Raw genomic sequence first — 15,167 nt, 5'->3', positions numbered from 1 at the left:
GGAGATATAGCACCGTCCCTTTTTTTTTTTTTTTTTTTTTTTTTTTTGAGCAGTGTACATACTGAAGTCTGTTATAGTATGTCTCTAATTTCTTTGTGCTGCTCCAGTGCTGCGAAAGAAGAACATGTCTCAAAATTTGTATATCAGTATATGTGAAAGTATTTATTTTAGTTAGACTTTTTTCCTATCGTGTAAATTTTACTTTGAACTGTCTAGAATGATTATTCATTGATAAAAATTTTGAATTAACTCTTTTTTCTCTAACATTTTTTTTTTTTTTCCTTTTTTGAAGTAAGTAAAGTAAAATTTCTGAAATAAAACTTCCCATAATTCTAACTTTGATAATGTTTTTGTTGTTACTTTGAATTTCAATTTCATAAAGACTTGAAAAACTAATAATTGGCAAAATTACATTTTTTTGTTTATTTTAAAATTTTGTCATTTATTTAAACACAGATTTTACTATTTTAAGTTTCTATTTTTTATGCTAAAAGAAGAATAGTCAGTACTTTTATTAATTATAAGTTATGTTGATTTTTTTTCAGATCACTTTGAAATTCAGTCAATAAATTTCCTTTTTGAAACTGTAATTGAATACTATAAGAAATAATTATTTTAAGAAAGCAGTTTATCAGAGATCTATTTCTGATTACTTTATTTTGGGGAAGAGAAAGTTTCTCTATACTTATTATTTGCTTTTCATTGTTTCATCACCCAGGAATTCACTTACTTAAGAGCTGTTATTTCAGGATTTGTTGTTATTAAGAGAAGTTACTGGCCTTTTGTTATTATTAATATTCAGTAAACATTTTTTATATATAACAGCTCATATTTCTCCACTAAGAGCAATAAGACACTTTTTTATGCCTTTTCTTCATCTTGCTTAGAATTTGTTGATGTTTTTTATTATCGTGAACTTCAGATTACTTTCTCTTGTACTAATAAAATTTATGTTTCAGTTTTTTATGGTAATGTGAATTCCTGGGGAGTTTATGATGTTCCGTGACAGTATTTTTTGTTACCTGTTCAAATGTTGCATTGAAATATTTATTTAAATTTTTTCATTTACAAAGTAATTTAATAAATATTCCATGCACTTACTAATCATTACTGGTCATCTAAGGTTTATTTCAAAATGTTTCTTCAATTCCTTTTAGCTTTCCATGTGTTGAGCATATCATCTCAAGTTTAGTTTGTAGAGTCGATAGGTTATTTTGAAGCAGGAGATGTGAAAAATGAACTATGCCTTCATCAGGACTCGAACCTGGAGCTCTCGAATACACACTAAGTGTGCTACCATTACACCACAAAGACATGCAGAAAAGAGGGAGGTTAGGTTAGGTTATTTAATTATGGCAAAGCCTCGAGGGCTATCTGCCTAAGGGGAGGGATGCCTTCGTGGAGGACTTTCTAAGGCAAACTGGCTCGGAAAAGAGGGAGAAAATACCTTATATATTTCCCCTTTTAAATGGAAACTGGGGATGATGGGACCCAATTGCCAAATCTGGTGGTGACAATTATCGGCCAACCACCTTTTAGTTTAGGCACCACAGTAGAGTCATTAGATTAAAAAAAAAAAAAAAAAAAAGCCCTGGACCTATTGAATAGATGCCGAGTATAGTGTCATTACACCACAAAGGCATTCTGGAAGGAAGGAGGAAATACCTTATAAGTTAATGATTTAAAATTCAAGGCTTTACTGTACAAGACCTTTTATAATACTTTCATACTTTTTTTATTCTGCTTTCTATAGTAGAAGCTGTGGGTGCTTTCTTATAATAGTGACCTCTAACCTTTTTTGGCGACCTTATTAGTATTATGTGAAGATCCCCACTATGATTTTGCCAAGCTTGTGAAGCGCGAATGTAAAAATAAATGAGACTGTGCATAATAAAAGCAACAATTCTAGCATATTCTTACCTAAGAATATTTTTAATAATTATTATTTCTAAAATTTCTTTCAACAATTAATAAAAAATCATCAATTTTTCTCACATAAACTCCAAAAGATATGATTCGAGGTGATGCCGAGTCATTTGGCTAAACCCCACATTCTTTCCATATTTTAGGTGTGAACACTCATTGTTGGATCTAAAATGATACTTTTGCTTCACAGAAAAGTGACAGTAACCAGCTTCTTCAAGTTGCTCCATTTTATACCCCTTCCAGCAGTCTGAATTGATCGTTGCTCCATCTTGCACATGTTGAATAATTTTCTCCATAAATGTACCAGCATCTCTATTCAAGATTTGAATGACATGCACTCGCCATATTCCTCCAAAAGTCCGCTGTTGTGGGAATACTGTGCGACTGCTGTTCTTACATTGAACAGAATTTCATCGATTTTGGTTCGGCCCTTTGAATCTTTGCATTGGATGTAGGGAACATACTTTTTGCATGTAATTGTTCCAATCAGTTGTGGCATTTTCACACATATTAAGCTAATAGTTACAGCTTTTGATGGACATCAGCTCCTGTGCCCAAGAATACATAAATCTAATAGCAGTGACGAATGATATTTTGGAACTACTGAGCCAATTTCTAAAACGGGCCCTTCTACTTTTTACAATTTTTAATACTGAACCACCAAAATGTTTCATTATTAACATATAGTTCCATATTGTGGCCAATTTCTCATGTTCATTTTTCAGGTAAAAGAACTTTTTCTTGAAAAAATGGTAAAATATCCTTCCCTTTGTGTAGTAAATTAAAGATTGTTAACCGCATAGTCTCTAAAAAAGCAAGGGGTATTTTTAAGAAACCAATGCAAATTTGAAAATTTGGTTACATATCTCAGTTGCTTAGCAATTCAACCTCAGAGTATGCTGTAATAAGGAAGTACTACTGATTATCCTTTTTATTTAAGAGAGGGAGAACCTTATACTCATGTAGAATAGTTTATTCCTGAAGAAGGATGACATTTATCTCTTACAATTTATTGAACCTTTTCATCTGAGACTGATGCCGAAGTGAAAATGACTTTTAAGAATTTATAATTCACTCTTTGTGCAGACATTAAAGTCAGTTGGAACATTAAAGTCCTTATTTAAAAACATAGCCCTAGTTCTTATACTTTCAATATTTTGCAGCATGAGTAAGAAAAATTAAATTAGCTGGACCATATTTATTTAGTATTATTCTGATTATGGCAATTAAAAGTTGATGTGACACTGATATCATTTTTTAATATGCAGACAAACTTTGATAAGTTGAAATTGGCATAGGCTGATTTTTTTTTTTTACTAATTGGATATTCGCCTTAAAGAAAACTTTATAAAAATTTTGAATTCTATTTTTAGATAAGTTTTGACTAATATAAGCTCTGTGTATGGAAACATATCATATCTATTTAAGTCATGTTTCTTATATTAATGTTTATAAAAGCAGTTAATTATGTTATAAAGTAGTAAATAATTTTATAGCAATACTTTTTAACATTTAAAATCATTTAGTAGAAGTAAATAGTAGTGCAATATATTTTTCTTCTTTTTTAGTGTTTGATAAAGATATAATGAAAGAAATGGGTGCAATGGGAGTATTAGGTCCAACAATTAAAGGATATGGTTGTGCTGGAGTTTCATCTGTAGCATATGGCCTTATTACAAGAGAATGTGAGAGGTAAATTATTTCCTGGGGTCTCTGTTTTATATATATTGTTATTCAATGGCAGGTAGTTCTTAAATATTTTTCATGTTTGGGAACAAGGACCTGTTGCAGATCTTGGTAAAGTATTTTCAATAAATACTTTAACTGTAATTAATTTTTTATGGTGTTAGTAAGTTTGAGAAATGTGGTACTATGGGTGTCTCAGAATCCTTGAGAGTGGCAAATGACACTGAGGATCAAACATAAGTCTGCTGCAAAGGAGTCAAATATCCTACCAGCAACGAAACAGTGCACTTATTTGCTAACAGTGTATGGATCTGTTTCTTTGTGTGAGCATTGTTTGATAATTGAGGCCATTTATATGCTAATAATGTAATCTGATAAAATAAGCATAACATAATGTGAAGAATATTAGCTAACAAAAATTTCCTACTGTGTATATATGTTTTCAGTCATTTTTATACATCAGCATATGTTAACTCAGAACAATTTATTTTGTAATACCATAAAAACTTGACTATCAGGAAAGCTTGGGAAATGCCGACTTCTGGATATGTTAAAATTCTGGAAGATTGAGCATATAAAGAGTAGAATATACTTTAGAAAAGCCAAACCAAAAGTGTCTGCTGTAAAATTATAAAAATGTCATCTTATTTGTTACCAGTTTGAATATCAAATTATGCATTTAAAATTATATAAGATTTTGGAAAAAAAACACACACATACACTTCAGTCATAAAAGATGATATATTTTGATTGTTATAAAATCCTGCTAAACGTAAAAGTTGGTGCAGATGTCACCATTCTAGTAGAAGTTTAAATGAATAGAACAATTTAGTTAGATAAAAATTCCATTATTTAGTTATATATGAAAGCGAGGCAAATCACAGATTTAGCATATAAAAAACTTAAATCGTTTATGATAGTTTTCCATGTTACATTTTTCATGTTTCTGTTTATTCATTTAATAAAAGTTCATTTTGTTTACTGCTTTCTGTAAAAATTACATATCCTTGTTTTGTTTGATGCCTGGATCTTATAAATTTGAAAATACTCCAAATCATGCAGTCCCAAATATTAACCCCTTTTGGGACAAAAGGTGTAAGCATGCATGTATTGCCAAGGTCGGCTTTTTCTTTCACAAGCATTTCTCCAGGGCTGGAGGGTTTTTTGGTACTAACCCTAAATCTAAAAAATTACAGAAAGATGAATGCATTGTTTAATTATGTTCTGTAGAGCAGTGATTCTCAACCTTTCTTTGTCGCGGCACACTTTTAACGATTTCAAAATTTGGCGGCACATAGAGAAAAAGATAAGTTTAACAGTTATTTACTTACCACTATGTAAAATAATCTATGATAATAAATTTGAATTTAAAATAAAATATGCACTACAAAAACAGCAGTGCAGTACGTTTATTAAGGGATTAGTTACAAGTTAACAATAAGAATACCTTTAATGAGAAATTTGAGTTTGATCGTTTTTACCATTTCATTTATATTTTGTCGTAAAAATGGCAATGTTTTTCTCGTATTGTATTTTACATTTAAAAGTCCCGATCTTTTTTTTTCGTTTTTTATGTTGGTTAATACTGAAATTCCGAATTCACATAAAAAAGATGTAGAAAACTGTAACAATATTTTTAATGCTTTTTTGGCCAGCATGGGATAATTGCATCTAATGCTAATCCAAAATGAATTAATTGATTCTTCCGACTATTTTTAAATTAAATCTCGATTATTAGAAAGCGAAATTAGTTCTTCCTCTTCGTTCAAAGTTAATTCAAATACAGAAGTCTTCACCAAAAATCGGCTTGGATACCACAATTGGCGCGCATATTAATGTCTTAAAAACCGAATTTCGCCAATTATCATGTGTACCGTATACTAGGATTAAACCCATTATAATTTTCACTGTATACATTTCTAAAATTTGCGGCACACTTTAAGAATTTGGCGGCACACAAAAGTACCGCGGCACACTGGTTGAGAATCACTGCTGTAGAGTACATATATGGTATATGCTATATGTATTTTTTGATTTACATACTTCATATACTTGAATTTTATTATTTTATTTACTGCCCTGTTATACTACTGCCATATACTTGAATATTCTTATTTTGCACATTATTTTTTTTTTTTTTTTTCAGTATTTACTGCCCTGTTAGTGACTTTTGGCATTACACAATTGACAAGAAACATTTTACTTAAAATTCATTTTTAGTGGGGTAAATTTCAAAACAGGGATCTATACATAGCCCTATCTTATAATCCATGCATTCATATTACCTCATTTGCATTTTTAGAGGATTTTTGTGGGAGTGTAAACAAATGGAACATTGCCATTGCACTTTCTTAGAGCTTTCATTTGAAAAAATACTTCCTATGTATCTTTAAAAGTAATAAAATTTAGGCCTTTTTTTCTGAAAAACCGACATTTCACCAGTTTTCATTTTGGGTAGTGGAAAATTTTCAGTCATTCCTTTCCTTCTCACAAAAGACCCACAAGTATTTGTTCCAAGTCTAAAGAGTTCGTTCACCAATGATGGGAACATAGAAAAACTTTCAATGTATAAATAGTACTATTGACTAGAAAGTTCTTTAAGTAGAGATTTAACAACTCTTTGCTCATATCATTCTGAATTTTCTTTTAATTCTGTTTCTCTTCCTGTATAAATGAAAGTTACAGACATAACTTGGTTTAGATTCACATAATTTATTAAAGATTTTTGATACTTTGGCATTATAATGCTCAAAGCAGAAACATTTCTCATATACAAGATATGATTCTGTATTCTCGATTCAAAACTGGACAGTGAACTCAATACCAAATACTCAATGCTCTAGAGGAGAGGGGGGAGTATAATTTTTATCAATAAAATGTCATTTCCACATTTAAAAAACACAGGGAGCAAATGCTCTAAGGAAAAATTAATTGTTAAATAAATACCAGTGCATTTAAAGAGCTGTCAGGAACCTGCAAATCGGTCGAAAACATGCCTCTGGCCTTCGGTAAAAATATTCAATATTTCGTTATAAATATTGGGTAATCAAATTTAGTAAAAATATATTTACGTACGCCCCTTGGCATAAATTGGTGATTTTTGGTGGTACATGGATGCCAAGTTTGTGCAATTCTCTTGATTTTTTATTTTGGCTTTGTGTAGTGGCGATTTTTGGTGCAAAAAGTACTTAGAATGAATATCATGAAGATCTACCTTTTGACAAGGAAGTTATAGAAGCATATAATTATTTACAAGATAATTTGGTACTGTTCTGTTATTGGGACTAGAGTCGTCTCGATATGTTTTGCTAAACTTGCCAAAAGTTTGGTTCATATGAAGTCACCAACAGGTAAAAATACATTTACGGGTGCCCCTTGGCGATAGTTGTCAGTTTTTTGCATTACATGGTCTCCGAGTTTGTGCAGTTCTTTGACTTGTTACTTTGGCTTTGTGTAGCACTGATTTTTATGCCAAAATTTGCCACTACACAAATCTAAAATGACAAGTTAAAGAATTGCACAAACTTGGTATCTATGTACACATTGACCTATTTTCACTTAAAAAATCAGAGAATTGCAAAAACTTGGCATTGCATACTCCCTTGACTTTGTCCATGCACACATCAATCTGTTTTCACTTAAAAAGTCAAAGGAGCAGCCAACAAAAAATATATAATCTGAATAAATTACATTTTATATAAAACAATCAAATAACCTAAAAAAGGAAATTCATTGTAACACTACACAAAGGAAATATCCACTTACCTTATTTAGAAATTTACCTGTCTTCAGTCAAACAAAATTCCTTAACAGCATCCAAAAACTTCCTAAAATTATCTGAACTAGAATCTGTATACTGGCATTGCCACATAAATTCACAAAGATAAGAGTCAAAAATATCCTCTGTAGTGTCGGTATGTATCCTCCGGCATTTGACCATACGCATTTCCTTCCAACAAACAGGAAACTTATAATGGATACTAAGTAAACCTTCATTTACACACCAGTCAATTCATGCTTTTTCTCCTTTCATTCTAAATTGTACGGAAACTTCAAATTAATCTTACCACATTCAGCCATTTTACCATCTAAACCGAGAACAGCAACGTACTTCCTAACCAACAAACACCACAAGCCCTTACAAATCTTTTCCCATCATTCAAATTCACCGCAATCACGCAACCAATTATGTCATAATAGGGTTTCCATAACATTCAGCTATTCAGGTTACCATAAATGAAACAACAACTTGGCGATAAATGAAACAGCAATACTAAGATTGCTGTTATACTGGGTGGTTTATCTTCAGTGCTACCACCTTTACACATCTCCCTGAATAAATCATTCAGAGATCACATGCATGAATGTTAGAATAATTGGATGATGAGTGGTGAAAAGTTGTATATAAAAAGTGGAGCTATACAGGCTGCATCACTTGATGTAATTTTCTGATCAAATCATGGAAAAATAATGGAAGTGGAAACACTGGTCATATCCCTAAAAAAACATGGAATTTCTAATGCTGTGAATGGAAGCCATATAACAAGCTTCTCTACAATGAAAGTGAGAATGTACTTGAGCAGCTGTTTGCCTTAGATGTTGAATGTGAGGATTTTGTAGGATTTTAATACATTGGTGAGTGATTTGTTTTATTTTTTAATGGTTTTAATTTATATCAATTCCAATATAATTTTCTTGTAGCCATCCTATAAGATGACCTCAGAATTTGAAGGCCTTTTTTCTGTGATTCAAGTATTTTCTTATCCATGAAAATATGTGGTATATCCTTCTTTACAAAAAGTAAATAAGCTTATTAAGAATTAATAGAGTTTACATTAAACCAAAATGAACTTCTTTTGACTGTGTTGGGATGTCATGATTACCCATTATCGGTGTTAAATCACACTATTTGGTGACAATATATACTTGTTAATAGTATTACAAGCTATATAATGGGATTAGAACTCTTTTGGGAGATGGGAAAACTTTCTGAAATTCTAAAATATGCTGGTTACCTGAGCTTTTCAGTTAGTTGGATGCCGGGTAGTTGGGTTTTTACTTTAAAATACTTGCATTTATTTATCAATAATTGTTTCTTTCTTTCTTCTTTTTATGGCTCAGTTGTAACTATTCAATATTATGTAATAAACAAGCATATCATAGATATTGCGTTTCCAGTCCATTCCTCTCTGATAAAATTAATATTGCAACACAACAAATCATAATTCTTGTGGTTTTCCAGTGCATGCAGAATTTAGGTTTGCATCACGTATTGTAAAGCAGTAAAACTTTTGCTTTCTCATCCTTTGTGTGTGTGCTATTGAAGCATTGATAGATAGTAATAGACTTAAACAACTTTTCCTTTGCACTCATAATTATTTAATGTAAGATTCTTAAATAATGTGTTGTATCTTCATTCAGTATATCATCATCTTTTTTCTAAAATTATAGTCAACTTTTGATTAAAAATGTATAATGTGAGTTTTCATTTTCTTAAATATTATAGAGGTAATTATTAACAGACAAAAAAGTTTGATATTATAGCAAGAATTAATGGTTTATGAATTAAGTATGTGAAATTTATAAAAATATTGTAGAATTCTTAAAAAAGGGTATGAGGTGGGAAATTTTAATAATAGAGCAATTAAAGGTTATTATTTGGTGTACTTTCAATGTAATTGTGCAATAAAAGTTTGAAATATTGTGTGAATTATTGAAAATGTGAAAGTGAACCATAAAGCAAGCAAATGTGATTGGCAAAAAGGTAATAACTGACTAGTTTCACATAGCCTCAAAACTTTGATTTGAAAATGTTGTATATATACTATATGCATATACATACAGACACACACTCAGATATATATAATGAGGTATTCTTTTCCTTTGATAATTAAATTATTTCAAATTACATATATATTTAAATAAATCTAATAATCAAGCAATGTTTATATCATACCATAAAAATATTTTCATTCATTTCTACTAACTTTTATTTGAAAGAAGATATGCAGTGTATTGCAATGTTATCATATAAGGTACTTATGTATAAATGCTACCACCTTGGTGATTTTTTATACATGAAAAGGTAAAAGTTGGGTGCAAGTTGGTGGTTTTGCACCATTTTTTAGATAGATCCCCAACTTTTGGTATTTATCATAAGTCACTAAACATTATCAACATATGAAAAGAATACGTATTTTAGCAGTTTAAAATACAAATTTGAATTATTAAATGAGGATTACATAATACATTAAAAAATAAATTACTTACATTCTTGAGTTCTTTCTGTATTTTTTTTTCTTCCACGATGTATACAGTACACAGTGATGTGTTTTTGCTTTAAGAAAATCAGAGAATTACGGAAACTTGGCTTCATGTGACCCTTGGCAACAGTGGCTATTGAGGAACTGCATCTCCTCATTGTTTCTTTTAGAACATTTTCAGCAAAATTTTGTATTCTTGCAGAAAATTTTACCAGAGTTTCTTTCATTGCTGACAAATTTCATAAGCTTATTATTTAAAAATTAAGTTTAAAGAAAAAATATCATGATTTATTTATCAAAACAGTTGTAATTTGGAATACAGCAAAAAAGAACACATTAAAAAATGGTGGCATTGCTTACTGAAGGATTGTTATGAGCATGATTGCTGGAAGAATGGTTATGTGCAGGTTTGCCAGAGTTTGGCACATTATGAAAATTTGGTGACTTCTAATAAGGTGGTTGCATTAATAAATAAGTACATAATAATTTTATTCTTTAGAAGGAAGAGAAGTAGAATTTGGTTTTGAATTTTTTTTTTTTTTTAATCTGCCAGCAGAAGATGCTAAAAATGTGGATCATTGTTATCTTGCATTTTTATTTGACTCAAGAATTTTTTATTCATAATGCTTTTTTTTTTAAAAAAAAATTTCACAATAAAAAATAATGTTTTTCCTCATTTGTATATTTATTTCAACAAACGCTTTCTTTGTACTTTCTTTTGTTTCTCTTAGAGTTGACAGTAGTTACCGTTCTGCTATGAGTGTGCAATCTTCTCTTGTAATGCATCCAATTTATGCCTATGGTACAGAAGAACAGAAGGAAAAATATTTGCCTAGATTAGGTAAATATGTTGTGTATCTTCTATTAATATAATAGTTTTTTATTTGCAATGTTTATTGTTTTAAACAATGTAATGTTAAATGTGTAATAATAAAAAACGTTACATGTGCTGTTTTATGCACAGTGGAAAATATGTGACTCTTGTACATTTAAAAATAACAAAATTTGATTCTGACGTTATTTTTAATGTCTGAGCCGAATGCACCTTTTGAAAGTAGATGGCAGGCCAAATTTTTTTTTAACAAAACAAATTTTTTAAACTAAACGTAAAATTTTATTCACTAAATATTTATCAAAACATGTAAAAATGATAATAATGTGAAGGAAGAAATCCAATTTATATATATTTTCTGAATTAATCTTGCAGTATTTCTATAAATTTCACATGCTTTGTTCATAAACTATTAATTCTTACAGCAATATGAAGGTTTTTTGTCTGTTAATAATTACCTCTGTAATGTTTAAGAAAATGAAAACTCACATATTACATTTTTAATCAAAAGCTGACTATAATGTTCTGTCTAAAATCTGAAAGTTGGTGTCTGCAAAAAAATTTTGTTGGTTGCACTTTGTGATTCAAGTGTATTGACAGTTAAATATTAAAGTTTCAGATGACATTTATCTTAAATAACTCTTAATATGCTCAATTAACCCCTAAATAAATTACTGAAGTTAACAAAAGACAGTTATTGGAAAGAACCTCCTTCTTCAGCTGAATAAGTGCAAATGGCAAAAGAGAAGCCATTGATAGGATAAAACCATAAGAATGAGAGGAAGAAAGTCAAGCTACTGGCACCATCTATTGAACAAAATTGAAAGTAACTGTGAAATAATTTCCTTAAAATCTGAGGGTAAAAACGGGTTAGAATTGGGATGTATTTTACATTGCATATATTTTACAGAAATTTAACTTTTCTGTCGTTTTCTATTCTATCAATAAAATTCGCATTTCCATGTTTAAGGACCCTGTTCCGCATGAACTTCTGGGGTATAGTGGCATATGTTAGGAAAAAATAAACACATAAATTCCCTGTAGTCCAACACTGTTGGTTAGAGAATCATGTTTTCATTTTTATGCAGCCAAAATCATTGAAAAAACGTTTTTCATTTGCGAATTAGATTTTCTAGAGGTATTTTACAATAATATCATTCAAAAAAACATCTTCCATTGGTGAATTAGATTTGCTAGAGGCATTTTACATTAATAAAAATCTTTCAGTTCTTATAAACAATCCAAATTCCAATATATCTTTACCCTCAGTTTTAAGGAAATTATTTCATAGTTGTTTCCATTTATTATCTATAGATGCTGCCAGTAGTTTTGTTTCTTTCTTTTCATTATCACCTTATTTTATTGCTGGCTTCTCTTTGGTCATTTACATTCTGAAGCTGAAGAAGAAGCTTCTTCTGTGTTTAAATATCCAAAACTAATCCTGCATATGAATATTACACTGATTCTTGTTGCTTTAACTGATCCAATCATTATTTGGCATGATATTTTAATTAAGACACAATAACACGGAGAACAAATACTAATTCAGAAGTAAAAGAAAAATCAGCGTTATATTTTCACAGGACTAGTTTTGATGGTTTTACTGAACCACCATGGTCAGCTGCAAAAGCGCAAATGAAGGAGATAGGATAAAATGATCAGATAAGATAAGAAAGCCTGGACAGAAAATAAGCTAGTGGCGCCATCTGTTGGTGAAACCAGAACTAAAACATAATTTCTTTAAAGGCCGAAGGCAAAGATGGATTGGAATTAGGATCGTTAACTAGAACAGAAAGATTTTTTTGAATGTGAAATGCCTCTAAAAAATCCAGTTCTCCAATGGAAGATGTTTTTTGAATAATTTTGGCAGCAGAAAAATTGAAAGTGTGATTTTCAGACCAACAATGTTGGGCAACAGAAGATTTCTGTGTTTCCTTTTTTCTAATACAGTCAAAAGTCTTTAATCCGGACGTCCATAATCCTGAATGATCTATAATCTGGACTTCAAAGTTACAAACTTTCTGCGCATGCATGCGTTCACATTAACCGCGCATGCGTAAACGCGTAATGCATTTACGCATGCGTGTTTAATGTATAACGGCTGGTATAAGCTAAGCCAAAATTATCTAATTATCTATTTCAGTTAATGTTGCAGATTGCGTTGTTCCTTAATCTTCTAATTGGATCCGGCTTATTATTTTTTGCAGACTGTTAGAGCAATTTTATAAAAGTAAGCTTGAACTTTCGATTATGTCAGATAGAATTTCCGATTTTGGTGCTGCCAAAGGATCTACAAAGCGAAAGCATATTTCGATGTCCATTAAACAAAAAGTGGAATTGCTGCAAAAAATGGATAAAGACATGAAGAAAGTGACAGAGAGGTGATTTGTTTCTCTAACCATTCCGAAATCTGTTTATCGATTTCACGCTGCTGTGCTGGTGGGGGGGAGGAACGTCGCCGCGCGCACTGAACTAGAAGTTGATCTGTCCGCACTATCCTTATCTTCAGGGCAGATGTTTTTATTTTATTCGGCTTATAATTCCTTACTAAATGTAGTGTTTCATCTCGATGTACTACGATATGATTTAAATCAATTTCCTCGTCATTATATATATCACGAATACGCATAAAATAGTTTTCTGGTTGCAATTTTCTAATCTCGAATATGCGTAATGTATGCTTAATGCATGCACGCGCTGAAAGAAATGTTTAAGAAAGTAAACAAATAAATATGGTTCCGCTACGTAGACAATACTTTTACTCTAATCGAAGGTAATAAAGATGATTTAAATAAAGTTCTTTCAACAATGAATTCTATTGATCCTGTTATTCAGTTCACTTTTGAACTTGAGACTTGCAATTCTCTTCCGTTTCTCGACATTCTGGTCACACGTAACACATCCAACTTCAGTACTACGGTTTACTGTAAACCTTCATCAGTTTGCCTTCCACCACACTTTAAATCATGTCATCTGACTAAACAAAAGTTAGCTTCATTTTATTCCTATGTTTTCCGTGCTCTTCAAATTTGCTCCTCCAAACTATCTCATGATGAACTAAATTATTTAAAAACAATAGCTGTTGACAGGGGCTTTTCACCCAACATTATTAATCAAGCAGTTAAAAAATTCTCATCTCAACACACTAAAAGGCACACTTTTGTTTTAGGAGATTATAAAAATTCTGTTGTCATTCCCTTCTTTCCATCAGTTAGCTATAAAGCTGCACATATTTTGCAGAAATTTAACTTTCGGATCGCTTTTTCTCCCATCAATAAAATTCTTTCCATACTCAAGGACTCCATTCTGGATATGAAGTCCTGGGGTATTTATAGGATTCCTTGCCAGTGTGGTTTAATTTACATTGGCCAAACCAAGAGAACCTTAAAATTTTGCATCAAGGAACATGAGGTATATGCTAGAAAAAGGGAAACACAGAAGTCTTCAGTTGCCCAACATTGTTGGTTCCGAAAATCACACTTTCAATTTTTCTGCTGCCAAAATTATTCAAAAAAACATCTTCCATTGGAGAACTGGATTTTCTAGAGGCATTTCACATTAAAAAAAAAAAAAAAATCTTTCTGTTCTAGTTAACAATCCTAATTCCAATTCATCTTTGCCTTCAGCCTTTAAAGAAATTATGTTTTAGTTCTGGTTTCACCAACAGATGGCACCACTAGCTTATTTTCTGTCCAGGCTTTCTTATCTTATCTGATCATTATATTCTATCTCGTTGATTTGTGCTTTTGCAGCTGACGATGGTGGTTTGCTAAAGCCATTGAAACTAGTCTTGTGAAAATTTGAAAATATAACGCTGATTTTTGTTGTTTGACTTCTGAATTAGTATATTTTAACTCGACAATAAACAAATTATGAAAATTTTCCAAGTAGGACAAAACATGAGAACATATGAACTTTTATTATCTTTCTTTTATTTATTAAATTTTTAAGTTTATTTATGAAATATTTTCTTTCTTTAGAACTTAATTAGCGTATTTGTGAATATAATGATAAATATCAGTTTTAACGAAAGTTTCCCACCACTGCAAATATTATCTGTGCATGTTGGTGTGTTTAATCATATTTTGTCAAATTATTTTTTGGCATATGAAAGAAAGAGACTTGCTTTAGAACACTGTTTTGTGAAACTTGTAAAAAATAAGTATAAGGTATCATTAAATACAAGGTGTCTGAAATGGAACTATCATGCTACTACATTATAACCATCATTTACTTCCAGTTCTATTGCAAAATTTCAGCTACAGAATGTCACAAAATCATGGCGTATAGCTTTTTTAGGTACTAATGTTGTCAGTAGTTTACTACTTCAATCTTCTACCCTCTCAACAACAGCTGCATTCCAAGGAGTTTGTGGCTTCTAGAATGCTGGTTACTCTCTGCTGATGTGTTCCCTTTTTTGAATTAGTTCAACCAATCCGTAATATGTGTTACCCCTATAA

At 30.9% G+C, this 15,167-nt stretch overlaps 1 protein-coding gene across 1 annotated transcript in view; it reads left to right on the top strand.

Moving 5' to 3' along the window:
* LOC118187944 (glutaryl-CoA dehydrogenase, mitochondrial) overlaps positions 1-15,167 on the top strand; it is a 67,305-nt gene that overhangs the window by 17,760 nt on the left and 34,378 nt on the right. Inside the window, exons 3-4 of the mRNA XM_085825634.1 lie at positions 3,495-3,618; positions 10,607-10,716. Coding sequence (XP_085681760.1) covers positions 3,495-3,618; positions 10,607-10,716 — 234 coding nt within the window. The remainder of the gene's footprint in view (positions 1-3,494; positions 3,619-10,606; positions 10,717-15,167) is intronic.

This window comes from Stegodyphus dumicola, chromosome 10 (assembly GCF_044657685.1).
Source record: "Stegodyphus dumicola isolate Sdum_Otavi_A_Nest chromosome 10, ASM4465768v1".
Taxonomy (NCBI): domain Eukaryota; kingdom Metazoa; phylum Arthropoda; class Arachnida; order Araneae; family Eresidae; genus Stegodyphus; species Stegodyphus dumicola.
Note: the sequence above shows the minus strand (reverse complement) of the source record. Positions and strands in the feature narration are given on the sequence as shown.